The following is a 25,162-nucleotide window of genomic DNA, read 5'->3' as shown; positions in this document are numbered from 1 at the left end:
CCGGCCTGGCCAAGCGGCCCAAGCTGCCGCCCGCACCGCCGCTCAGCGCGCTGGGCCGCCTGGCCGAGGCCGCCGTGGCCGAGAAGCGCGCCATCTCGCCCTCCATCAAGGAGCCATCCGTCATCCCCATCGAAGGTGCCCGTCCCCGCAGCCTAGAGGCGGCGGGAGAGGGGCGCAGTGGGGGCAGCTGCCGGTTTAGTGGAGTGTTCCTCCCGCCCAGGTGTCGCGGGGAGGGGGCGGGTGGAAGCGCTCGCGTCCCTCTCGCCATGTCCTGACGCTGTGCGTTTGCCGCCATAGTTGTCCCCACGGTGCTGCTGGATGAGATCGAGGCGGCAGAGGCAGAGGGCAATGACGACCGTATCGAGGGGGTGCTGTGCGGGGCTGTGAAGCAGCTAAAGATGAACAGGGCCAAACCTGACACCACCCTGTACCTGAGCCTCATGTACCTGGCCAAGATCAAGCCCAACATATTTGCCACCGAGGGCGTCATTGAGGTGAGGAATGGGCTGCGTGACCGGCACTGCGAGTCTTCGAGAGGGGTGCCCCGCATGGACGTGGGATTGGCGCTGCCAGTCCGTGCGTGCGGTGGGATTTGCTCAAGTGCCTTTGTGGCTCGAGCTGCATGGGCTTCCTCCTCTTGCCTCTTTTCCAGCTGTCATCTTGTTTCCCCAGAGGGTGTAACTCTAACGCATCCTGTCTCTCAGGCACTGTGCAGCCTTCTCCGGAGAGATGCCTCCATCAACTTCAAAGCGAAAGGGAACAGCCTGGTGTCGGTCTTGGCTTGTAACCTTCTCATGGCGGCTTACGAGGAGGATGAGAACTGGCCGGAGATCTTTGTGAAGGCATGTGGGAGTCTGGTGGGCTGAGGGCCATTCTGCTGGTTGTTGCCCCGTGCGTGGGGCTTTCTTGCTGTTCCTGGCTTGGGCAGTGCGGTGCCTGGCGTGTGCTGTAGCTGGTGGAGGGGAGAGTGGGCCACTGCCGCAGGGAGATGGGGAGGCAGCCGTGTGAAGAAGGGACAGGTGTGCATCGAGGCCTCTGGCTGAGTTCAGAAGTAGGGGGACACGATGTCTGTTTCTCAGAGGAATACTTGCCACCCTGGAGCATTAAGAGCTGAAATGCTGCTGCCTCCCGCTCTCTTTTTACTCTCGCTCATCTTCACCCCTATGAGACTCCCCATTTCCCTTCCGTTGTGTGGCTTTGGGTAAAATATTCCAGGATTGCCTGTCATTGGCAATGGGATTACAAACATGAGCTTGCATTGCTTGAGCCCAAGGATCCAGTCCCCTGGGTTGGGGGCTGTAGGTGCCTTAAACCTTTTGATGTGGCTTCCTTCAGAGAGCGGAGACTCTGTGGTCAGTCTGCTGGCCAGGCACTAGTCCGAGTTCAGGTTCTGCTTTGCCGCAGCCTTTCAGTGACTTGCTGAAGGTTGTCTGTCTTTGTGCAGTGGGGACCACCCTTTCCTGCCCCATGGCACGTCTGTGAGGGTGAATGTGTTGTGGGCTGTAAAGTACTCTGATTGTGCTGCGGCTGGGCCCTGCCCAGTCCTCAGACGGATCTCGCTGCACTCACATTCTGGGCATCTCACCCTCTGGCAGGTGTACATTGAGGACTCATTGGGGGAGCGCATCTGGGTGGACAGCCCTCACTGCAAGACCTTCGTGGAGAATATCCAGACAGCGTTCAACACTAAGATGCCCCCAAAGAGCATGCTGCTGCACGGGGAGGTGGGGCGCAGCGGAGGTGACCTCAGCGCTGGTGAGGGGGCACCTGGGCAGCACGATGAAGGAACTTGGTGGAGGGGGTGGACCCTGAGAGTCTAGGGACAAGCTGAAGGGGGATGTAGGCAAGGCCTTGTCCAGACTAGGGGCCTGCTGGCCTGTCCCATTTGGTGCACCTTTTCCCTGAGAGATGACAGAACCAGAGGGGTTGGCAGAAGGCAGGCAAAGGAGGGGATTGGTGGTTCCTCCAGGTAGTGTAAAGCACTGGAGGAATGTGGAAAAAGAAACCAAGTGATGGATGAGCCCTGGAAGAATGTCCCTCGGTGCTGGTCAGAGGGCTCTTGGGGAAGGCAAAGGCAGTGGGTTGGGGTGGGGTGGGGCATCCCCAGCACTGGATCTGTGGAAGCAGTATCAGCCTAGGAGCTGCTCTGCCAGGTAGTGACAGCATGTGTTGGCCCATCTGCAGGGAGTAGCCCCCACCCCTCCATGCCAGAGGAGGAGGACAGCCAGAGTGAGCTACTGATTGCAGAGGAGAAGATGAGCCCAGAGCAGGAGGGACAGCTTATGCCCAGGTACAGTGCTTGCTTCTTGCCTATCACAGCAGTGATGCTTTCTGCCTTCAGCCAGACCTAGTCTGCCGGCAGCACTGCTCAGTAACTTCAGCGTGGCCTGGACTGACTCCTGTACAGCCAGATATCCATGCTGCCTACAGCAAGAGCCCCTGTCTACAGGCTTTGCTGAGGCATGACAGGTCCATTGGCAGAGGGCAGTGGGGTTGGGGGTGGGAGTCAGCGAGACTTGTCTGTCCTGGCTCAGGTACGAGGATCTGGCAGAGAGTGTGGAAGAGTATGTCTTGGACATGCTGCGAGACCAGCTCAACCGGCGCCAGCCCATGGATAACGTGTCCAGGAACCTCCTTCGCCTGCTAACTGCAACCTGTGGATACAAGGAGGTGCGGCTCATGGCTGTCCAGAGGCTGGAGATGTGGCTGCAGAACCCAAAGGTGAGTGTAGTGGGAGTCCAGCCCTACAGGGCCACAAACATCCAGCTCTGGCATCTGTGACAGTGGCTGACGTGACCATTCCTGCTGTTCCCTCATAGCTGACCAGACCAGCCCAGGACTTGCTCATGTCGGTCTGCATGAACTGCAATACTCATGGCTCCGAGGACATGGAGGTCATCTCCAACCTGATCAAAATCCGCCTCAAGCCCAAAGTTCTTCTCAACCACTACATGCTGTGTGTTAGGTAAGCAGGCAGTGAGGGGCATGTCAGCATCTTGCAGTCAGGAGGGTGCCAAGGGGCTTACAAAGCTGTTTGGGAGAGGGGATATGACCTTGCGGAAGCTCATTTTGGGGCATGTAAAGTAACGAGTATTGGTAGAGGTTGGTGATCTGGAGATCGGCCAGCAGGTGCTAGACATACTTGGTGCTTTTCTGTTCTGCTGGCGGTGCGTTTTCTGTGAACTGTGAGACAGGGCCCATGTACCCAGCGGTGAGGATTCCCCAGCATGGGGTTGCTCTGACAACTCTGGCCTTCCCCCTGCAGGGAGCTGTTGAATGCGCACCGAGACAACCTGGGCACCATGATCAAGTTTGTGATTTTCAATGAACTTTCCAATGCAAGAAACCCCAACAACATGCAGATCCTGTACACAGTGCTGCAGCACAGCTCGGAGCAAGCACCAAAGGTAGGGGCGGCTGCTTGGCTGGATTCCTGGACCCTGTCATTCTCTGTCCAAGGGATAGAGGGACTCAGCCAGACCTTTACTGCAGGGAGAGGCTGTAAGATTCCTCTTTTGGAAATCTGAGTCCCAGATGTGTCTGGAGCTGGTGTCCATTGGTACTTTCCTGCTCCCACATACTCCAGGCTTTGCCATCAGTGCAGCCAACATGTTGGTGAGAAATGTTTTGGAGAGCAGCTTTTCTCTTGGAGCCCTTCAGCAAATTCATTCTAGCATTACTGTGGGCTGAGCAGGTGGCACTGATGCCAGCAGGGCTTCAACATGTCTTGTCCATTTGCCCATGGATGCTGACAGTTGATGCTGGGCGCTAATGAGTTTCTCCCTGTGTCCCTTTCTGTGTCCCAGTACCTGGCGATGGTGTTTCAGGATCTCCTGACTAACAAGGATGATTACTTGCGGGCCTCACGGGCGCTGCTGCGAGAGATCATCAAACAAACGAAGCATGAAATCAATTTCCAGGCTTTCTGCCTGGGTCTCATGCAGGAGCGGAAGGAGCCCCAGTATCTCGACATGGAATTCAAGGTATCACCTCGTCTCTTTCTCACACAGCGGCTGATTCTCCTGGTAGTGTCCAGAGGAGACTCACTGAGGCATTCTCCCTTTGGCAGCTTGACTTCCAGCAAGGTCTCCTGACCTTCATTCCATGGCTCATGCATCTGCTTGCCTGTACCCCTGTGACTCTGCCCAAGAAGCCACATCCTGGCTACCTAGCTTGTTTACTGGTGCTTACAGTTCAATGACCATCCCTTCATCCCTCTCCCCTTCTCTTTGTCTGTCCTGTCTTGATGGCTCCTGATTGATACTTGCCATCATTGCCTCCTCATCCAGCTTGATCTTCCAGGCAGCTCTAGCAGCCCTTTCAGTTGGGTCTTTGCCTCTGGGATGCAGCTGAAATACTGTTGACCCCATTGTTCTTCCCTTAGGAGCGATTTGTCATCCATGTAACAGACTTGTTGGCTGTCTCCATGATGCTCGGCATAACGGCCCAAGTGAAGGAGGCTGGGATTGCATGGGATAAAGGAGAGAAAAAGAGTAAGCCTGGGAATCTGGGGTCCTTCCCTCAACAAGGGGTATGTACAGTATGTATCCTGCTGGCACTGGGGAAATAATGTGGCATCTGGGCATGGAAAGGGACTCCTAGATCCTGCAGGGTGGAGCCACATGAACCTGCTGTTGTGTGCTGGGGAGCACTGGAGGGACAGTAAATCCAGTAGCTGGTGAATGACTCGGAGCAGTGCTGCTGGTAACAGGGGAAGGGGACTACCAGGCTTGCTTGCCCATGGCAGCAAATGTTGGTGGGTGTGTGGGGTAGCCTCACAGGAGGACTTATCAGTGTAGCTGCTGACCCACTGGGACCACATGCTTGCAAAATGGCTGTTCCTGACAACCAGCCTGGTCTCCCCCATTCTTCCAAGGGGCTGTGAAAAAAAATGGAGCTGTAACATACTGGGTGTTTATTTCAGATCTGGAGGTGCTGCGCTCCTTCCAGAACCAGATCGCAGCAATCCAGCGAGATGCTGTTTGGTGGCTCCACACTGTTGTTCCATCTATCAGCAAACTGGCACCAAAGGACTACGTGCACTGGTAGGAGGGTCAGTGAGGTAGAGGCATTACCTAGTAAAGCTCCCCTTTTCATTCTTGTCCTGCATCATTGCTGAGCTTATAGCACATGTTCCATGGTGTATACACTCGGGGGGGGGGGATCAGTTCTTCCCCCATATCACTGAAGCAGCAGAAGCACTGTCATGACCCCAAGAGAGGGACTCAGACACAGCCCCTTTGCCAACAGCAAACATCAGTACAAACCTTTTCCAACTGTCTTCTCTGTTCAGCCAGCTCTCAGAGCCAGCTGGAGAACATCCACAGTAGTAATAATCCAGTAATGCTTTCAGAGAAAGTCTTCTGGACATTGTGGGGCTTTTGATCTGATGCCTGGTTCTTCAGCTGGAAAGCCCTGTATGTGGCAGTGACCAGATAGTATGCTCTTGTCTCAGAGTGCACCCTTTGAAGAGGGATTAGATAGTTCACAGTATTGGTAACAGATCAGAGGGTTCAAGCTCGGATTGAGCTGGAGCCGGTAGTAGCTGAAACCTGATTCTGTCTGATGGCTGTCAGTGGTTCCCATGGAGGTATCACAGACGCATGGTTCACACCACAGTTGCCACCGCTGTTGGTTACCAACTGCCCCTAGGTAGCTGTAGTGGAACAGCCTTCACCAAAGCAGTAGGTCAGATGCCCACCAGCAACCCCAGCTGTGGGGTGTCCTGCTGCTGGCCATGTAACACATGTTCTGAGGCAGCTCCTCTAAGTTCCCAAAGTGGGTATGTGCAGTTTGCTGCGGGAACAGTTACTGTCCTCTTTGTTAATGCCTCTCTGCAGCCTCCACAAGGTGCTGTTCACAGAGCAACCAGAGACATACTACAAATGGGACAACTGGCCCCCTGAGAGTGACCGCAAGTAAGTGTGTGCCCAGCTGGGGTGCCCTGGGCAGAGCTTTGGCAGTGGGGAGTGGGGGAAAGACTAGATGCTTTGGGTGCTTAGACTTTTGTATGCGTCTTGGAGACATCTGCTCTGATTTGATTTTCACAGCGCATTGCAGTGCCGTTAGGCAAAGGATTCTCCAACCTCTGGCTTGCTCTCTTCCTCCTTCACCCATCCCCTGAGCCAGGCAGCTGTCAGTGCTGCTACACTTACAGGGAGAGTGGTGATGCATCTTGCTCTGGGCAGCTGAAATCTGCCCTAGGCAGCAGGGTGCAGCTGCAGGTGGTCCAACCAAACTGAATGCTAAAGGCAGTTTGTTTCACAGTGAGATTAAAATGTGGGGGGAGTCAAGCAACTCTTTGGCCTTTTGAGCAGAGCTGTGGTAGATTCTCATTGTTCATGCTGGTTTCCTGTCTGAGCAGCACTATCAGGTGAGGTCTCTGTCTGGCAGCAGTACCCACTGACTTCCTTCTCTCTCTTCAGTTTCTTTCTTCGCCTCTGCTCTGAGGTGCCCATCCTGGAAGATACGCTCATGCGAATCCTGGTGATTGGTTTGTCACGGGACCTTCCCCTTGGCCCTGCTGATGCTATGGAGCTTGCTGACCACCTGGTGAAACGGGCTGCAGCTGTTCAGGCGGACGGTAGGATTGGGGTGTATGTGAATGCGGTGTATGTGAATAGTTCAGTTGCATTCACCTACACCTTGTACGATGGTGTACTTGTTTATCTGCCCACTCCTTATTCGTGTCTCAATAACAGACTTAATTTTGACCTCCAGGATGACTTAGAGATTTTGTCATCTGTGTCAAACCTGATAAGTGCTTTCCTCAGGAGAATGCCTTTGTATCATTTGGGCTGATTGGGTCACAGTTAGGAGCATTGTCAAAGTGTCTGTCATAGCACACAGCAACCTTTGGTCACTGGTGAATAGAAAAGGCTAATCCAAATCCTCCCAATGTACGTGGGAAAAGCTGAGCAATAATACTAAACTTCCCAGTGAGGCCATGCCCAAACGTAGAGCGACAGCTGCTGTAAATGCTTCTGTTTCAAGTATTGAAACAGTCTGTTATAAGTCAAAAGAACACGTGGAAAGTTAGGCATCAAATCTAAAATGCATTTGAACTTTTCTGAACTCGAGGGGCAGAACAGACATAACTAATTTTCTAGGTAATTAAATCTGTTCACTGAAAGCAAATAGCTGGTGTTGCATAAAACAATACTTTTCCCTAAACAAGAATTTAAACCAAGCTTTAGCTGAAAAAGTCAATATAGCCTTAATTATAGAGCTGCTATTGACTTCTCCCTCCACCTCATTGTGATGTTTTTGTTCCTAAAATCATGTGATGCCATAAAAACCTGTGATCCGAGACTTTGTTAGTCTCTACTGTAAGATCTATTACCTTGTACCTTAAATGACTTTCAGTCCAGTTCCCCCATTTACACCTCTCTACCCTTTTCTATTTAGATGTAGAGGTTCTGAGAGTGGAGAGAATCCAGCTGATTGATGCAGTCCTGAACTTGTGCACTTACCACCACCCAGAGAACATCCAGCTGCCAGCAGGGTAAGGTCACGTGTATAAGCCTGTATATGATATTCTAGCCCCTTTTCATGCTGTTGCTGGCAAGATGGGCCCCCAGATGTAAGACACTTGTTTTTGCAGTGTTACAATACAGACAAGAGTAATGGTACCTTCCTCAAGGTCTCATTCTGTTGGGAAGTCCTTCAGAGCACAGGGAGGATCAATAACAGTGGAGAAGCTCTGGGTCCTGTCTGCAGTTGGTATCTGAGGCTGCCTCTTCCAGTTCTCTGTCTGCGCTCACCTGAGAAGAGCACTGAACTGGTGTGTCTGCAAGGCAATGATACCACATATAAATGGCCCAAGGCTGAGCAGTAGTTCTGCATGCAAACAATAAACCTGGAAATGGCTTTTTCCAGGTATCAGCCTCCAAATCTAGCTATCTCTACTCTCTACTGGAAGGCTTGGCCTCTTCTCCTCGTCGTGGCTGCGTTCAACCCTGAAAACATTGGTGAGTTGGAATGCCATCGGGCTGCAAGAGTCTGTTACAGGGTGCTTTGTGCTAGTCTTGCTGTCCGTGCTGAAGGTGCATGTGGGGAAGGCTGAAGTTTACTCTGTTTACTCGGTGGTTGTGCGTTGGGTTATAAGAAGTGGATGGGAAGGGGTGGAGTTGTCTAGAGGGGAAGCACAAGCTAGAAACCATGCTAGCAGCTGTCCAGAATGTTGGTGGAATGTGTTGCGGTAGGAGTAGACAGTGGGGGTCCAGTCGCCTGACTGTTGTTTCCTCTTGTGCTGCAGGTTTTGCTGCCTGGGAGGAGTACCCCTCACTGAAGATGCTCATGGAGATGGTTATGACCAAGTTAGTTATGTCTTTCAGTTTATTTTCACTCTTAGACTCAGCTTTTTGAACCAAAGTTACAGTGGACCAGTTCCTTTCCTTCTCTCCCGCTTGGGTGGGAAGATGGGATTGTGGGACAAAGCTTGCCAAAGTGAATTCTGTGGGATGGCAGCTGTGGTCGAGCCTAGAGAGAGAGGGACCCCTGTGAGCAGTGGAGCCAGGCTTTGCACAGGCCGGGGTGGCAGTGGGAAGTGCTTTCTTGGCAAGTGTTCATACCCCTGCTCGTTTGGAAGACCTACTGGCATTTTCACTGGCTGTTGGAAATAGAAACATTGCAGCATTTTGACTCTTTGACCTTCCTTGAGGTTCTGGGCTGAGCAAGTAACTCTGACTCTTCTTCCAGTAATTACTCCTACCCTCCCTGCACCCTGACGGATGAAGAGACCCGCACAGAGATGATTAATCGCGAGCTTCAAATCTCTCAGCGGGAGAAGCAGGAAATTCTGGCATTTGAGGGTCACTTGGCTGCTGCATCCACAAAGCAAACTATTACAGAGAGCAGCAGCCTCTTGCTGTCTCAGCTGACCAGCCTGGACCCACAGTAAGTAGCCTTCACACTGCAGTTGGTTCCGCCCTAGCATCAGGACTCACAGGGAGGAACAAGGCTGAAGCTCTCATGGGGCTGAGGAAAAAGCCCAGTGTATGAGCTTTTGGGAAAGAGTCGGGCGAGAAACAGGACAGTATTGACCAGAGTGAGTGAGGAGCTGTAGGACAAAAGAACCAGGGCCCTTCCACATAGAGTACCCCTGCCTTTCCCTTTTCCCCAGCATGTGCATATCTTTTTGCAAACTCTGCATCTTAGTGAAGGAGCAATCAGCCATGTGCTTGTCCTGCTTGTGTCTCTGGCAGGGGCCCCCCACGCAGACCTCCACCACATGTCCTGGAGCAGGTGAAAAGTCTCAATCAGTCCCTGCGCTTAGGGCACCTTCTCTGTCGCAGCCGCCACCCGGACTTTCTGCTCAACATCATCCAGAGGCAGGTGGGTTTCTGAGGTCCTGGGAGAGTCTCTGTGTGGCTGGGAGGAAGCATGGGAGCAGCCAGAGGGGCCTGAAAATGGTTCATTTCTCTTGGTCGCATCTTGCTGCAATCTGTGGCAGCCTCTTGCCAATTGGGCATGCGAAGCATGTGGGATCCTGGTTCCACCAGCTTATTGTTGTCACTGTCCTCATCCCAAGGCCTCCTCCCAGTCCATGCCATGGCTGGCAGACCTGGTGCAGTCCAGCGAGGGCTCCCTGGATGTCCTTCCGGTGCAGTGCCTTTGCGAGTTCCTGTTGCATGATGCTGCTGATGAGTCTGCCTCCGGTGAGGAAGAGGAGGAGGGAGAGAGCAAAGAGCAACGTGCCAAGAAGCGCCAGGTGAGGGGCCCCTGCTCAGTTCCAGGTCAGGTGTTTGTTAAGGGCCTGGTTCCAACTTGCTCTCACTGGATGGCAATGTGTCTCTCCACAGAGGCAGCAGAAGCAAAGGCAGCTGTTGGGGCGTCTGCAGGACTTGCTCTTGGGCCCCAAAGCTGATGAGCAGACAACATGTGAAGTGCTTGACTACTTTCTGCGGCGCCTCAGTTCATCCCAGGTGGCCTCACGTGTTCTGGCCATGAAGGTGAGAAGAACAGGGTGCAGCTGGTTTAGGTTTTCCAGAAGCAGTGGGCAGAGCCCTGCCAGTGGGCTTCTGGCCACTCTGGGGCTTGGTAGATCTTTTTAATGGGGCTGCCATCTGTATCTACATTGCCTTTTGAGCTAAGATCCAGTGCCTTTCTCTACCCCCATGTTTGTCTTCAAACTCTTCCCTTCTGTTTCCTAGAGCTTTCATATTGGCTGTACCAAAAACTGCTAACCTCTGCTCCAAGCATACCTTTCTGATTATGGATACAGGCCTTAGCTATCCCATGTGTGAAGTGTATGGTTTCTTTGGTTGCCACTTAGATGTAAATAGCTGATTTCTGATTATTGCAGTGGGATGGCGTTGGGGACTCTTTCCATTCAGGGGGAGGGGGGGGTCTTAGTTTATAGTTCAGTTTTGGAACCATTTTCAGGCTGTGTCTTTATGTATATGAGCTTTATCTGTTGGGTGTCTGCCTGCAGGGCCTGTCCTTGGTGCTGTCGGAAGGGGGACTGCGCGATGGAGAGGAGAAAGATCATCCTATGGAAGAAGACTCTGGTGACTCTGAACTCCTGCAGGGGTATCAATGGCTGCTTAGGGATTTACCACGCCTGCCGTTGTTTGACAGTGTTAGGGTGACTACAGCTCTTGCCTTGCAACAAGTAAGTACAAGTAGGAGCAGCCAGAGTGGGTGTACTTGTGGAGAAGAGTGGCCTGCTCAGAGGGTCTAGAGTGTTCTGTCCTCTTGGAGCTAAACGGAACCAGAACAAGTGCAAGCAGGTGTAACTTAATAGTGCTCCTCCTTGTCATTCCAGGCTATCCACATGGAGACTGACCCTCAGACCATCAGTGCTTATTTGGTATACCTTTCCCAGCATGCACCAGTGGAGGAGCAGGGACAGCACAATGACTTAGCTCTGGTGAGAGCCTGGCAGGGGGCCTCAGAGGGTAGCACCTTGATCCCAGCAGCTTTCTGCTCTATAACTCCTTGCTGCTAATGAGCTATACAAGCTACCCACCTTGTGGTGGGGATATACAGAGGCCTTTTTGATTTGCATTTGTCACAGAAGTTAGATGGCATGCGCATGTCAGATCTGGGATGTAGGTGGCAAATGTGAGAGTATGGGTATAATGCAGCTGCTGAGGTGGCCAGCCCTGGGTATGTCATGGTAAATGACTGGCAGTTAGGATCGTGCTAGGATAACAAACATCTCGAGACACTATGCTTTCTGTAGTAACCAAAACAGGGCACCTGAATTGTTTTTCTATTTTGAGTCATCATTGGCCTCTCTGGTACCTGGCTATTTTTGGTAGTTATCCCCATCTATAGATTTTTCCAGGCTGCTTTGCTGCCATTTTCTCTTCTTTTCCCTTGTGCTTTTGTTCAGTTGGGATATGGGTCCCCTAGAGAATCCCCTGAACTGCCTCTCGGTGTCTAACAACCTTCTGGGAAACTGCAGGGTGGATTAATTGTCCTCTCTCTCTGGGTCCAGTGCCATGTCTGTTGTTGAAAGAGTAAATACCATGAAATCTAAGTCTGCCAACCTCATGACAAACCTTAAGCCTGATAGAGCTCCCCTTTGCCATTGTAGAGCATGGGAATGGGGATGTGTTGGAGCCTTATAAGGAAGAAAAGAAATTTGGGCCATGTCTTGTACTGTGGTGAACATTTCCTCTGAGTACGGTTGTGTGCATAACCCTGTGCCCCCGTGTGTAAAATGGGACTTGAGGGTTAATCTGGGGCAGGGTCAGTTGGATTAAGATTTTTTCCAGCAACTGAAGCCGGAGGGAGGAGATGACTGCATGGGGCTGGTGCCATGCAAAGGCTTTCATGGATGTCCTGTCTCTGCAGGATGTGGCCAGGCTCATTGTGGAGCGCTCCACCATCATGTCCCACCTCTTCTCTAAGCTCTCCTACTGTGCTGAGTCGGACGCAGTGCTGGTTGCTCTGCTCTGTGTCTTCTCTCACTACATCAGACGCATGCGCCAGAGCAAGGAAGGCGAGGAAGTGTACAGCTGGGTAGGTCCTCCTCCCTCCTTCCCTGGATCCCTCCTTTTCCTCCAGCTGGCAACATGTCTCATTTCTCCACTTCCCTTCCTGATCTTTCTTTTCCGGCAGTCTGAGTCCCAGGATCAGGTGTTCCTGCGCTGGACCAGTGGGGAAACTGCCACGATGCACATCCTTGTGGTCCATGCCATGGTCATCCTGCTGACCCTGGGACCTCCTCAAGGTTGGTGATGTGGTGCTTGAATGATTCATGGGAGTTGCTGCTCTGGGGCATGGATCTGGGTGTGCAGTCTCCCCTGCCCCACATCTACAGTCAAGGAGCTGTCTTTCTGCCTGTAGTCTCCTGGGGGATCCTGGTTAGGGTCTCAGACTAAGCAGTGTTCCAGCTTCTGACTATCTGCATCAGGTCTCTCCATACCTCTTCGTGGCTTCTCCACATATCAGTGCATGGTCTGTGGGAGGAGGGCACTTGCACTCTTCCTGCTGTTACTACCTAGTCTTAGCCACTTCTCTGTGTGACCCAGGGAACATGGACTTGGGAGCCAACCATGCCTCTTCCCCCCCCCTCCCCTCCCCTTTGTGGTGTTAAGTGATTTCCCCTCTGCTCTGTCAGACATAACAACCTGTGCATTATCCCTTCCTATGCTTGCCTTGGTGCCCTTCATCACCCCACAGACTCTGCACAGTGGAGGCAACTTTCAAAGGCAAACAGATGCCTTCTGTTTCTCTTTCCAACTCCCGCGTGCCTTTATGCCTTTTGAAAGGCTTTTCCCAAGGGCCCTCATCTTTGGTCACATGCCTGCATGTTCAACCCCTCTTCCATTGCTGGCTATTTAAAATGTGAACACCAGCAGTGAGACACCTGGCCAACAAGCCCCCTCCTTCCCCAGCAAGGGTTCCTGTTCCTAACTCCTGACTAGATGCAGCAATTAAGAGCAACTGGAAGGGGGAGAATGTAGGGGGGCGGTGTGTGGTGCTCACATAGACCCTTTTTACTTGAGCACGTTTTGTGCCTTCTAAAATTGCCTAGGGAGCTCCATGTTACTTCTCTGTCTGGTTGAGTTAAAATGTGTGTATATATATATTTTGTGCATAACGAGTAACAGACAAAACATTTCATGGGCTTTTGGGGTCCATTGGAATATCGTAAATCCACCTTGCAGTTCAGTAGGTATGTTTGAACTAGTAGCACCAAATCCTGCATGGTGCTAATTAGGAGCTCTCTGCTTGATCAGGTGACCCTTCTTTCTTCTTGGTGTTTAGTTTGTTTCCTCACTAGAGTAGAGGGGTCATGCAAAGAAATGGCCTGATGTCTGCTGAGAAGGGCAGGGAATGTAATATGCACTCAGTACCCATATAGAGTAACTTCTGTGCCTACCTTTAAGTAGGGGACAGTGACTTTTACACCTTGCTGGACATCTGGTTCCCGGAAAAGAAGCCGCTCCCCACAGCCTTTCTTGTGGACACCTCAGAGGAGGCTCTGCTGCTTCCTGACTGGCTCAAGCTGCGCATGATCCGCTCCGAGGTTCCTCGCCTAGTGGATGCAGGTGAGCCGAGCCCAAGGGACCTCCTGTGGGAATCCCTGAAGCTGAGGAAATGGGAAGGTTGTATCAGCCAGGCCTAGTGACTGGGAGCTCTAGTATGTCTTAGCCCTTCTTGAGCCCATGCATGATCTAGATCTGTCTGATGGGGATGCAGGTCACTGTTGGCCCCAGAGGGAACTTGAGTTTAGAGAGGACTGTCTGTTAGCTACTTCTCATTTCTTCCTTTGCGGTGGAAAGTCACTCGGCCTCCAGGCACAAGGCCCTGCTGCACTGGCCCAATTGCCAAAGGTTGTCCATCACACAGAGACTTAAGGAGTTGGGCCAGCTCATGAGGGGAGGCAAACGGGGCCTCTCCACCTACCCTTTAGTGCTGGTTTGTGTTGCCCACGTACAATTTCTTTCTCTGCTAAAAACATGTATTTTGTATGTGGGGGTCAGCAAACAGCATTTAAGGCTGGGGGGTGGAAAGAGGGAGGTAGGTCCTCACATCCCAGAAAGCTAATACTGGTGGGAAGTGAATAAACAGTAGCATTTAGCAGAGAACTGGGACTCGAAGGGAGACAAGAGCCCTCTTCCTTCAGGCCCCACTGAGAAGAGTGCAGCTCTGTTCTGAGCTCTGTTCATGCCTAGCTAACCCTTACTCCAGCTCTGGTAAGGAAACACTTTGGTTGTTGAAGTCTTGAAGTCTGTACTACCTGGCCAAAGACTGAGCCTTTCCATTTATTTAAAGGAAGTGAGGGACTGCAGAAACTGTATGCAAGGCCTTCCTTTTACCTATAGTGGGGTGGCCAGTCTGTGGCAGATACCACAGGTGACACAGGCAACCGCTGTATGTGATGCAGCAGATCGGGGAGCAAGCAACATGGTGGCAAATAAGGCAAGGAGTAGAAAGCAGCATAGTAGATCAGGTGTGAAGCAGAGGGCAGGAAGCAGAAAGCAGAGGAGCATCTTGGGTAGGGAGTAGAAGACAGAATAGCAGATTGGGTAAGGGAAAGGGATCAGAGTAGCACTCAGGGAGGGTGTGGGGTTAATTTATGGCATGCCTGTGGAAAAAAAAGGTTGACCCCCACTGATTTATACCAAGTCTGTTTTTGTCGTGATTTGAATTAATTAGCTCACCTATATGTTCTCCAGTGTTGTATATGTTCCAGCTTGCATAACCCTGGCAGTGTCTGACTGCAGCCCAGCTTCTGGTTACGGTCACTTTTCTTATCACGTGGCTCTCCACTGCTCTCATTCTTTGCATTTGGAGCTTTTGTCCCTTCCTTGCTAATGAAATGATAGCTCTACATAACCAGTGATTGAATTATTCAATAATTCCTGCCTGCAGTCATCAACGGATTGGGTAGGAGTTATTTTTAATACAAATGATCTGGTTCTTTATCAAATTAAATGGAAGATCAAATTAACCAGTGAGTGAATTAACTAGAAGATATAATAAGAAGAGAAATATGTGCAGAACAAAGGAAATATGGCAAGCAGCTGTCAGTTTGGCTCAAGGCCTGCTACAGCTCTGTTAGGAAATATGTCACTGCTGATGCATCCCAGCCCAAAAGAATCAGCTAAGGGACATGTCCTTTGAGTGAGGGATGCAGGTTTCTGACAGGCCTCTTGTATATTCTCAGCTCTGCAGGACCTGGAACCCCAGCAACTGCTTCTCTTTGTTCAGTCCTTTGGTATCCCAGTCTCCAGCATGAGCAAACTCCTTCAGTACCTGGATCAGGCAGTATCCCACGACCCCCAGACACTGGAGCAGAACATCATGGACAAGAGTAAGAGCCAGGGGTCAGGCTGTTTGGGAACACATCTCCTTCTAGAGCTGCTGTTTGTTTTCAACCTGCTTTGTTAGTGTGAAGTATTTTGCAGCTTTCTTTTGAGGACCCAAACTAGCTTGGTGATTCCTCTGTCAGGCTCACTTGGGTTTTTTGATGGAGCCGCATTTTGGGAGGCCTTAGGCATGTTTCCCCAAGGTGGGGAAGGGGTTTCTGGCTGGAGAGTTTGGGAATCATTTGAGTGGCAGCTGCTGGCTTTAAGGAAATTGGGGTTTGTTTATGTTGGTGTTTTTCCTCTTGCTTACCAAGTAGGAGCTGCATGGCTGGCTACCTCTTCTGTTCTGACTGGGCGATGAAGGGAGGCCGTGGTCATCTCTTGTTCTTTTTTCAGATTACATGGCTCATCTTGTAGAAGTTCAGCATGAGAGAGGAGCTACTGGGGGCCAGACCTTCCACTCTCTGCTTACCGCCTCTCTGCCAACACGCCGAGGTATTGCACAGCCTACCCTCATCTTTGTTGGATCAGAGCCTGCTCATGGACCGTTCACCTTAGCCTTTGTCAAAACCAGACACAGTCTGCCTTGTCTGTACCTAGTTGTATTTCAGCTTGTTTCAGAGCTGGGAGGGGGAGTGGGTCTTCCTAAATGCTGATTTACCTATGTACACCAGCTCTAGGGAGGTCTCTGCTCTCCCCTCCTGGGCTAGAGGAGAAAGTCTCGTGCATCTAGAGTATTTGACTATGATGGAATCTGCCTTAGGTTTCCTTTGTTACTCGGCTTCTCTTGTTTGGCCTATATGGAAATAAAGCTGTTGTTTGCATGACACCAACTAACAAGATTGTAGTGCTGGGGGAAAATCTCTTCCTTGGGCCCCAGTTGAAGACTCTTGCCTGTGTTTAATCTCTCTGCAGACAGCACGGAGACACCGAGGCCAAAAATTAGTCCCGAGACCCCGCAAGGACAGGGCAGGATTCGGGCCCTGACGCAGATCCGGGTCCTGGGCCCAGAGGATGACCTGGCAGGCATGTTTCTTCAGGTACTGCCTCGATCTTGGATTTACAAAGCAGTATTTTCTGCAGCCACTTCCCTGGAGTGTCTTTTCCAGGCTCCCAACTTTGGCACTGCACTGTTTGGCTTCATGAACTCCTCTGACCTCCTGCACTTATGGGGGGTGGGATGCGTGGCCAGACAGAGTGGCAGCAGCGCAGAATGGTGGGAAGTGGCGGCAGCCGCCGTGTGCAAGCTTGCCCTCCCTCCTGCGTCTGGCCCACTAGGCAGTGCCTGTGCAGCCCGCAGAGAGGCACTGCTGTCCTCTCTCCACCCCAGCCCTGCTTCTGGCAGGCAGAGGCATGGGGTGGTGGGTGGCTGCGCTCTGTCCCCGCTTGCTCATGCATACCCCCTAAAGTCCTCCCAAGTACCCCTGGGGGTATGCATACCCCCAGGTTGACAACCCCTGCTCTAGGGTATTTGGCTTTAAGGTAATGGCAAGATCCTGCAGTTAAACCATGGAGTTGGTAGTGTTGGTTTCACTTCTCAACTCTGCCATGAGTAGCAGTTCTCTGGGGAAGTCTCTTAGCGTGGCTGTCTTGAATTTCCAGCCTCCATAGCATGCTGCCCCTTGGCAGTGTGGCAGGGATGAATCTGAATGTTCAGGATGTGATATATAAAAAAAAGGATTGGGCTTAATGGTCTCACTGGGGCCACGTGCCTAGGACTTGGACTGTGTTCTTCTGTTGGACACAGAAGCTGGGACTGTGGTGCCCATCTCATCTAGTGACTGCTGCCAGGCGACATGTCAGGAAAGAGCCTGTGTTGCAGTCCCTGCTTGACTGTGGGATGTTCCACCAGTGGTCCTTTTTGTTCTCTCACAAACCACTGCTCTTCTCTGTCCTCTCAGCTCTTTCCCCTGAACCCTGATCCCCGGTGGCAGAGCTCAAACCTGCGCCCCATCTCCCTGGCATTGCAGCAGGCCCTGGGGCAGGAGCTGGCCCGCATCCGCCAGGGGAATGTGCAGACGGCAGGGATTGCAGCCCGTCTCCTCCAGGCAGTGGCAGCGTTGCTGAACTCTCCACACAGTGGGACCCTGGTCATGGCAATGCACCACAACCACTTCATCTCCTGCCCACTGATGCGGCAACTCTACCAGTACCAGGTGGGGTGTGGGCCCAGGCTTCTTTCTAGCATGCAGTGGTTTGGTGGTGGGAAGGGAGCCCTTTGAAAACTAAGAAGGGGGGGGTACTGGCCGCATGGAGTCTCAGGGAGCAGTAACTGCAGTATAGCACTGGCCTTCAGAACAGGCTGAGGTTATCTCATGCTGCATTGGTAGAGGAAAGCAAGGAGTCTTAGGTGACTAGCTGTATCAAGATGTTTTGCAGTGAGTCCTTCCACATGTTTACTTGGCTGCTACAGGTCACTGCATGGCTGTTCCAGGTGGGAGGCTGGCAGCACCTGGTCTGGCCACCTGGCTGTGCCTCCCCTAACCCTGTGTTCATGCGCTTCTCCTGTCATTCTTGGTGTTCTCTCCCCAGCGCTGCATGCCCCAGGACACGGCCTTCTCTTCGCTCTTCTTTAAAGTTCTTATGCAGATGCTGCAGTGGCTGGAGAACCCTGCTGTGGAAGATGGGCCTCTGAATGCCCAGCTCAAGTCATTTGCTGTGCAGTACTCAGCGCGGCACAGGATCAATGACGGTGCGAAGCGTTGCATAGATGGTGGGGCAGAGCAGAGAAGGGTGCAACCCAAAACCACATCTAGAGTGCAGTGCTGTCTGCCCTCTCCCTGGGTAGGATGTAGGGGTGGGTCATGCCTCTGCATGTTGTGAATCCCCCAAAATTGCTTGTGCTAGCCCAGGAGAGGCTTTACTTGAGCTCATGTCCGCCTGTTATGATGGAGGCATTATTCAGTCCAAATGATTCAGTGTGGGGAGGATTTTAAAGGAAGGCCCATCCATGGATGTTTTTGTAGAGCAGGCCAGAGGGGTTGGAGATCTCAGCACTGCTGCTCAGACATGATAATGTGCTGATGGTAATTGTCATGCAAGGCATTCAGGTGACTGCAAGGCACAACAAATTCACACCATCTTTAATATTACAGTTTGCCCTTAGGGGAAGGGAGTTCTGGAGAATGCAGCCCAGAGCTCAGGCTTGAGGACTGGACTTGATTAGCCCTTGTGTTTACTTGTATTTTCTAGGATTGTAACCCTGGTTTTTCTCTTAGCTGTGTGTGCCTGATCCTGGCGGCACCACTGTCAGCTGGGGGTTACTTATGGGAGGGAAATGGAGCCAGTACATGCTGGTTTCACATGTGGATCTCTTAACAGAGCAGGGGCTGATGGTGTAGTTCACATGAGAGGCCACGGCTGGTTGCTACAGCTGAGGGCCCTCGTGTAGTTCTAGTGGTGCCAATCGTGTGATCTCCCTACAGTCCGCAGTGGCTTCCTACACCTGGCTGAAGCACTGGCATTCCGTCGGGATCCCGACTTGGTTAGCTCCACACTGCGCACTGTCATCACAACCGTGAAATCAGGAGAGAAGTGCAACGTGGAGCCAGAGCTTGTCAGCAAAGGTACATCTGTCCTGTCCTCCCTCTTCAAGCCACAGAGGATGGAGACACAGGAGGGAGTGAACGTGTCGTTGCAGAACTATAGAGGCAGCCTTTGTTCTCCTGAGCAAATTAAGCTTGCTCCTGTGTTGTTATAGCTCTTTTTATTGTACTATTATGTTAAAGCTGCTTGGGGCATGGCTGTCCTATAAGAACCAGGCTTGCTGCTGGTAGTTTGAGTGCAGGGGTCTGCCTTTTTCCCCAGCACTCTAAGGCAGTGGTGTATGAAGGGTCCTCATGAAGTGTAGTCATCAGGCTCCGCACTGCTTTTCACAGTTTCTGAAACTTTGTCTCTGCTAGTCCTCCAAGGTCTGATTGAGACACGCTCTCCTTATGTGGAGGAGCTTCTGACCACCCTCTTTGCTGCTGTTGAGACCACAGCCCGGTTTCCTGCCATGAGACCAATTGCTGTAGTGAGCTCTCTGCTGCTCCAGGAGAAAGAGGAGACGCCTGTGAAGAAGGAGATGGAAAGCTGCAGGTTAGTCCCAAGGCTAGTGGGTATCCTTTGCTTTGTCTGGTTTTGTGGCAACCTCACTGACATCTCTTCTCTCTTCAGTGGTGAGGTTGCTTGGCTAGGGCCATCCTCAGGCCTTTTCATTGACTGGCTGGAGATGCTGGATCCAGAAGTCATCAGCAGCTGCCCAGACCTCCAGCAAAGGCTGCTTTTCTCTTGGAACAAGGTGAGGGTTGCACAACTAAGAATACATCTAAACTAAGTCACTTTTCTTGGGCCTCACCCTTAAAGACTGACTCCTTTAGACTGTTCTACTGGTCAGCAGGGTGGGAAAGGTTCTTGGACCCTACTCTATGCCATTACGCCAATTGCAGAAGAGAACCAGCGGTCTCTGAGGACCCTGTGTGGATCTTTTTTGCACCGTCTCTCGCTGCTATAGCTGAACATTTGCATTTCTGAACCTCAAAGCACTTTAAGGGCATAGTCCCCCAACAGCCCTATCAACTAGGTTTTCCCATTAGATGGTGACACAGAAGGTACATAGCTATCCAAGTACATGCTGGGCCAAGGACAAGGTTGGAAGTCAGTGTGGTGGCTCCCAGTCCCATGCCCTGATTGCAAGGCAATACAGCTGTTCTAAACTGAGGTCCCCATTTCTGCTGTTCTACCTGTGTCTCCATCTTCCCATAGTATCCTGGTGTCCTGTCTTCTCCAGTTCAGTGACCCGCATGGATTCACATTTTTCTTTCCTTGGTTCTTTCAGGCCAAGGATCAGTCTGGATCCCAGATACCCTCTTTTCGTCCATACCTATTGGCTCTCCTCACTCATCAGTCGAGCTGGACCACACTGCACCAGTGCATCAGGCTTCTGCTTTGCAAAAACCGGGAGCAGAGGTGAGTCTTCCCCATTGGTCTGGTTGAGGAGTTTTGTGTAGGCTAATCCAGCATGTGCCAAGAAGGACAAGAAATTGGACAGTGAAGGATGTAGCTTCTCTTGCTGATCTTCCCCCTCCAATCAGCTCTGTTGCTTGGTGGGAAGGTGCCTAGTTCCAGTTTCTGTTTAGTTTGCTTGATATGGACATTATCTAATGGAAGTTGCACAGGGGGATCAGACTCGTGCTGTAGCCTGTGAACGCAGGAAGCATCTACTGTGTTATCCATCCATTGTTACCCTCTCTCCTGCCTTTTTGAATCCTGTGTGTTAAGCATCACTTGAATTGGTGACCAGCTCCTGGTTGTATTTGGCTTCCACAAGACTCCTGCATCCCTGGCTGAGTGCTTTCTCAAGGTGTCCCACCCTTGTGCTGCCCTTATAGTAAATCCTCAGATAGTCTCTGGGAGCAGGATCAAGTCTCCTTTCTGGACTGGCTTTGAATCCCATGGATACATTGATCCAAGGTGCTAGGGATCTGTAAACATGCCTGCCCCATGGGTGACTAGTGCTGAAGGGCTGCATAGGTTCCATTCCCACACTTGCCTTTGAATCCCTTCTTATTCTCTTGCACCCTGGCAGGTTTGACCCAACTGCATCCTTGGATTTCTTGTGGGCCTGCATTCACATCCCACGGATCTGGCAGGGCAGGGACCAGAGAACTCCCCAGGTAGGGGTTAATTCATCTGCAGAATTGATGGAGCATCCTTTTCATGCTGCCTGACTCCTCGTGGCCAGGGGCAGGAACATCATGTTGGGCTCCCTGCTCAGGTGCACATTAGTGTTGGGTTTGTAGTTTTGATAATTGTCAATGAAAATTCACACCCAGCTGTCAAGCTTTCACTGCAGCAAAACCAGCATGGCTGTATGGTTCCCCTGGGGAGTTCCCTGGTGCTGTGCTGAACTTGCAGCTGGGTTGCTCACTCACTCAGAACTAGCTTCACTAGAGGCACTCAGGACTGGAGCGCAATCATAATGCTCTCTTTAGACAGGTAATGCAACCCCCTTCTGCAGTGGAAAGCTGTTTGCAATGAAGGCTGAGCTTCATTAGGAAAGTTCTTAGCTAGGCAAGTGCAATAAGATGGAAGCAGTTGCATTGTGGGAAATTGGCGGAAGTGGAGTTAAAACCCTTGCTGTTTGGGGTGGGGGTGCTTAGTTTCCCAGCCGTGGCTGCTGGGCAGTTTTGAGAGCGAGCCCAGAGGGAGTTTGCCTTTCTGATTGATCTGAGGGGAGCAAATGACAGAGAGGCAGTGATGGGCTAGGCCTTGCCTCCGCCCTCCCCTCACAAGCATCCCTGCTGTTGCAGAAACGTCGGGAAGAGTTTGTGCTCCAGCTGAAGGCACCGGAGTTAATCAGCATGGTGGAGCTAGTCCTGGCTGAGGCAGAAACCCGGAGCCAGAGCACAGAGGAGGCCTCTTGCACACTCATCCAGTCACGGCTGCCCCTGTTGCTCAGCTGTTGCCATGGGGATGTGGAGAGCATTAAAAAAGTAACAGAGTATCTGACTGGCTGCATCCAGCAGTGGGGGAACAGGTGAGGCTGTGGCAATGGGTGGGAGCTGTGCAGGCACTAATCGTGGTTATTCAGGCAGTGTTTGGGCAGCAAGGTGGCCAGAATAAGACTTGCCCAGGCAGCTTCGTGGCAATTACCATGTTCCAGAGAGCATCTGAAAACTCATCAGTAAGATACCTTGGAAAAACTCACAGGGCACTGTGAAGATCAGGGCAGGGACTTGGTTCTCTCTCCAGTGACATGGGATCCAGGTCACTCCATTTCAGAAGTCAGGGCATGTTGTTCCTAGCTGCCAGCCCAGCAGGCCCTGCCCACTCCCACCTCGGGGACCTGGAAATATGTTCATCTCCCCTGCTGCTTAAATTGTTTCTGGGAATCCATTGTGCAGCTGAAACAGCTGACCGTTTTTGCCGTGCCGGAGGCAGATTGGAGCATCGCCTGCCTGCTCAGAGTGTCCCTGGCTCTGCAGGGCTGACATGCTCATGTCTGTAAAACAAGCCAATGTCAATCATGGACCAGCGGAGTGGGAGCAGACTGGCTGAGGCTGTGTAATCAGTGTCCCTTGCAGGGCAGGGGATGACTGCCACATGGAGAGCAGGTGCGCTGAATGCGTGTGGGCCATGTCCTACAGGCGCGTTCCTGCCTGTAGCCCTGTCTGAGATGAGGGATTACCTCTTTGTATTTATAGTGCTGGCATCGTGCATGAGAGCTCCACTGTGGGAGGATGACTAGGGCTGGCTTGCCACATGCTCCAAGGCAGTTTGGAAATGGCAGAGCTTCTTGCTGAAGAATCAGGCAGCCCCACTGGGAAATGTAACGGTGCTGGGTTGTCTACATTCTCTTTTCAGCTCAGTGGGGAAATGCTGCCAAGACCTTCTCCTGCAGATCTACCTGCAGCTCCCAGAGCTCCTCATACCCATGCCTGAGATGCTACTGACCAGCGAGGGCGCCACAGACGGCAGCACCTGTAAGGTAGATGGGAGAGCAAGCAGCAGTCCCAGTTTCTCACCTCTCAGATTGCTGTGACCAGAATGGGCAATTGCCCCAGGAGAGTGAGCAAGTGCTGACTGAGATGACTCCAGTCTCCTCCCTAACCCATTACTTCCAAGTGTCCTTGCTAGATCCGTGGCACTATGAACTCTGCAAGGCTCTGTGTGATGAAGGCTTAACTCAAGCTCCTGCATCCTCCCACACTGCTAGGCCCCTCAGAGTTGTGTGGAGCAGAAACAAGTAGCCTTCAGGTCCCACTTTGCTGTTGGGGACATTGGGTCTTGGATCCTGAGGCAGTTGGAAGGCTGCTGGCTTATCCCAAGTTCTACCTAAACCAACTTGACCTTCTTCCTAACCAAATCATGTGGAGGACTTGAAAACCTCACTGATAAAGCTGGGGAGCCAAATCTTTTATTAACTTAACTTTCCTCTTGTTGCAATTCTTCCAGCTTGATGCCCTGGTTCACAGATTCATCACCCTTCTGGCAGACACCAGTGATTCCAAGTCATCTGAAAGCCGTGTGTGGGATGCCAACATGGCATGCAGGAAGCTGGCTGTGGCTCACCCCATCCTTCTGCTTAGGTACTGCCCCTTCTCTTTGTCCAGAGCTATTCAGCTGGACGTTTCCATCCACATTAGCCCCCTACTCCGGAAGATATTTCCCTTGCAAACCTGATCATGCTTCTGTGTGTGAAAGCAATGATGCAGCTAGCAACACTTCTGGCTGGCTGTCTTCCTAAGGGGTGTGTCTTTTTATTTAGTGTCAGTTGAAGAAGTCTTGAAAATGAGGGTCAGAGAACTGGTCCTCCTGTCCTTGCTCGTTTAATGGACATGGATCTGTGCACCAACACAGTGAAAATCATGAGAAACTTCCTCCTTGGAGTGAGTTGGGCCACCTCACGGCTGGTTCTGCTGCAGTATAAGTCACTTAAAACACTCCAGGTTACTGGGGCAGCTGTTTAAATTAGGCAAATGGTGTTAGCCACTAGACAATTCCCATGGGTTTCAATACTGAAGCTGGCTCTTAAGCCAACTTAGTAGAAGTAGCATGCACTGGGCTATTTATACCTCATTTTGGCCCATTCCCTTGTTACCAACATGGCCAATGCCTCCAGTGGTAGCCTAGAAGATGGTTAGGACCTGGTCTGTGGGCTAGAAGCATTAACCTGCAGTGCCTGGCAGATGATTGTCTGATTGCCAGTTATGCTCACTGCATGCAGCTCAGCCTGTCTTTGGTGGCTGTAGGAAGGCATTGGAGATGAATGTTCTGCTCCTTGGTTTCAGGCACTTGCCAATGATTGCAGCTCTGCTGCATGGGCGTGTTCATCTCAACTTCCAGGAGTTCAGACAGCAGAACCACCTGACTTTTTTCATCCATGTCCTGGGCATCCTGGAGCTTCTGCAGCCACAGGTGTTCCAGAACGAACACCAGGTGGCTCTGTGGGACTGTCTTCTCTCCTTCATTCGCCTGTTGCTGGTACGATCCATCACTGCATTGGCAGCCAGCTGCCAGAGGAGAGTTGGTACCTGGCTGTGGGGGTCCTGTGTAGAATATTTTTGTGCATGCACCCAATTGCACAGTGCTGTGTGAATGGGGGATGAGCCCCCACACTTGTGTGGTTTGTGAAGCAGCTTCTCCCCCTCTTTCAGAACTACAGGAAGTCCTCCCGTCACCTGGCCGCCTTCATCACCAAGTTCGTCCAGTTTATTCACAAGTACATCACATGCAACCCCCAGGCCGCTGTGTCCTTCCTGCAGAAACACGCTGACCCACTCCAGTAAGTCCCAACCTCACTCCATTTCCCCTGCCACTTCTTCACTCTCAGCCGAACTGCACTGGCTTACACTTGGTCCCAGAGGCAGCAGCAGAGGGTCCAACATATGGGCCTTGTGCTGACTGTCATTTAGTCCTGGTTGCAAGAGAGAAGGATCCTGGAGCTGCCTCACCAGTTATGTTTGCATTCTGGCCTGCTGTTTCCATTCATGTGTCTTCCTTTTGGTTCTTCCTTGTGGCTGTCTTCTCCTGCAGTCACTGAAGCCAGGCTTTGCTCCTTTCCATATTCATTCGCTTTCTGACACATGTCCCTCAGGTGTTCCTTTTCCTTACACACGTGTGCTAAGCTGTTGCTGTTTTATGCAAAAAATGCCTCCTTTCTCCTTGTAGTGACCTCTCATCAGATAACAGTGACCTAGCAATGCTGAAGTCTCTCCTGGCTGGGCTGAGCCTGCCCAGTAAGAGTGGCATCTCGGACAGAGGCTCTGAAGAGGAAAAGGATGGTAAGCCCACGTGGTGGAGCAAGGAGGGAGGTTTACTTCTGTCTCTTGCTGGGTTAGCCTGGTTCGCTGTACTCCCCAGTGGTGTGTTTTTCATAGTTTCATAGTTTCTAGGGTTGGAAGGGA

At 51.7% G+C, this 25,162-nt stretch overlaps 1 protein-coding gene across 1 annotated transcript in view; it reads left to right on the top strand.

Moving 5' to 3' along the window:
• Positions 1–2: 2 nt before the first annotated feature.
• INTS1 (integrator complex subunit 1) overlaps positions 3–25,162 on the top strand; it is a gene marked incomplete at its 5' end in the record, with an annotated part of 28,708 nt that continues 3,548 nt past the window's right edge. The window contains 41 exons of the mRNA XM_019512612.1: positions 3–135; positions 298–494; positions 705–842; positions 1,596–1,755; positions 2,185–2,290; positions 2,535–2,721; positions 2,820–2,965; positions 3,266–3,407; positions 3,807–3,983; positions 4,385–4,493; positions 4,925–5,045; positions 5,841–5,918; positions 6,426–6,583; positions 7,408–7,504; positions 7,879–7,970; positions 8,258–8,318; positions 8,701–8,898; positions 9,207–9,336; positions 9,533–9,712; positions 9,804–9,953; positions 10,436–10,615; positions 10,769–10,873; positions 11,806–11,973; positions 12,073–12,184; positions 13,347–13,508; positions 15,131–15,277; positions 15,669–15,767; positions 16,188–16,312; positions 17,174–17,428; positions 17,805–17,964; positions 18,698–18,838; positions 19,175–19,352; positions 19,431–19,554; positions 20,092–20,222; positions 20,842–20,929; positions 21,566–21,792; positions 22,620–22,743; positions 23,211–23,344; positions 24,047–24,239; positions 24,413–24,540; positions 24,927–25,039. Of these exons, the coding sequence (XP_019368157.1) occupies positions 3–135; positions 298–494; positions 705–842; positions 1,596–1,755; positions 2,185–2,290; positions 2,535–2,721; positions 2,820–2,965; positions 3,266–3,407; positions 3,807–3,983; positions 4,385–4,493; positions 4,925–5,045; positions 5,841–5,918; positions 6,426–6,583; positions 7,408–7,504; positions 7,879–7,970; positions 8,258–8,318; positions 8,701–8,898; positions 9,207–9,336; positions 9,533–9,712; positions 9,804–9,953; positions 10,436–10,615; positions 10,769–10,873; positions 11,806–11,973; positions 12,073–12,184; positions 13,347–13,508; positions 15,131–15,277; positions 15,669–15,767; positions 16,188–16,312; positions 17,174–17,428; positions 17,805–17,964; positions 18,698–18,838; positions 19,175–19,352; positions 19,431–19,554; positions 20,092–20,222; positions 20,842–20,929; positions 21,566–21,792; positions 22,620–22,743; positions 23,211–23,344; positions 24,047–24,239; positions 24,413–24,540; positions 24,927–25,039 (5,854 nt within the window). The remainder of the gene's footprint in view (positions 136–297; positions 495–704; positions 843–1,595; positions 1,756–2,184; positions 2,291–2,534; positions 2,722–2,819; positions 2,966–3,265; positions 3,408–3,806; positions 3,984–4,384; positions 4,494–4,924; positions 5,046–5,840; positions 5,919–6,425; positions 6,584–7,407; positions 7,505–7,878; positions 7,971–8,257; positions 8,319–8,700; positions 8,899–9,206; positions 9,337–9,532; positions 9,713–9,803; positions 9,954–10,435; positions 10,616–10,768; positions 10,874–11,805; positions 11,974–12,072; positions 12,185–13,346; positions 13,509–15,130; positions 15,278–15,668; positions 15,768–16,187; positions 16,313–17,173; positions 17,429–17,804; positions 17,965–18,697; positions 18,839–19,174; positions 19,353–19,430; positions 19,555–20,091; positions 20,223–20,841; positions 20,930–21,565; positions 21,793–22,619; positions 22,744–23,210; positions 23,345–24,046; positions 24,240–24,412; positions 24,541–24,926; positions 25,040–25,162) is intronic.

This window comes from Gavialis gangeticus, unplaced genomic scaffold, assembly GCF_001723915.1.
Source record: "Gavialis gangeticus isolate Ggan-Ray unplaced genomic scaffold, GavGan_comp1, whole genome shotgun sequence".
NCBI lineage: Eukaryota > Metazoa > Chordata > Crocodylia > Gavialidae > Gavialis > Gavialis gangeticus.
Note: the sequence above shows the minus strand (reverse complement) of the source record. Positions and strands in the feature narration are given on the sequence as shown.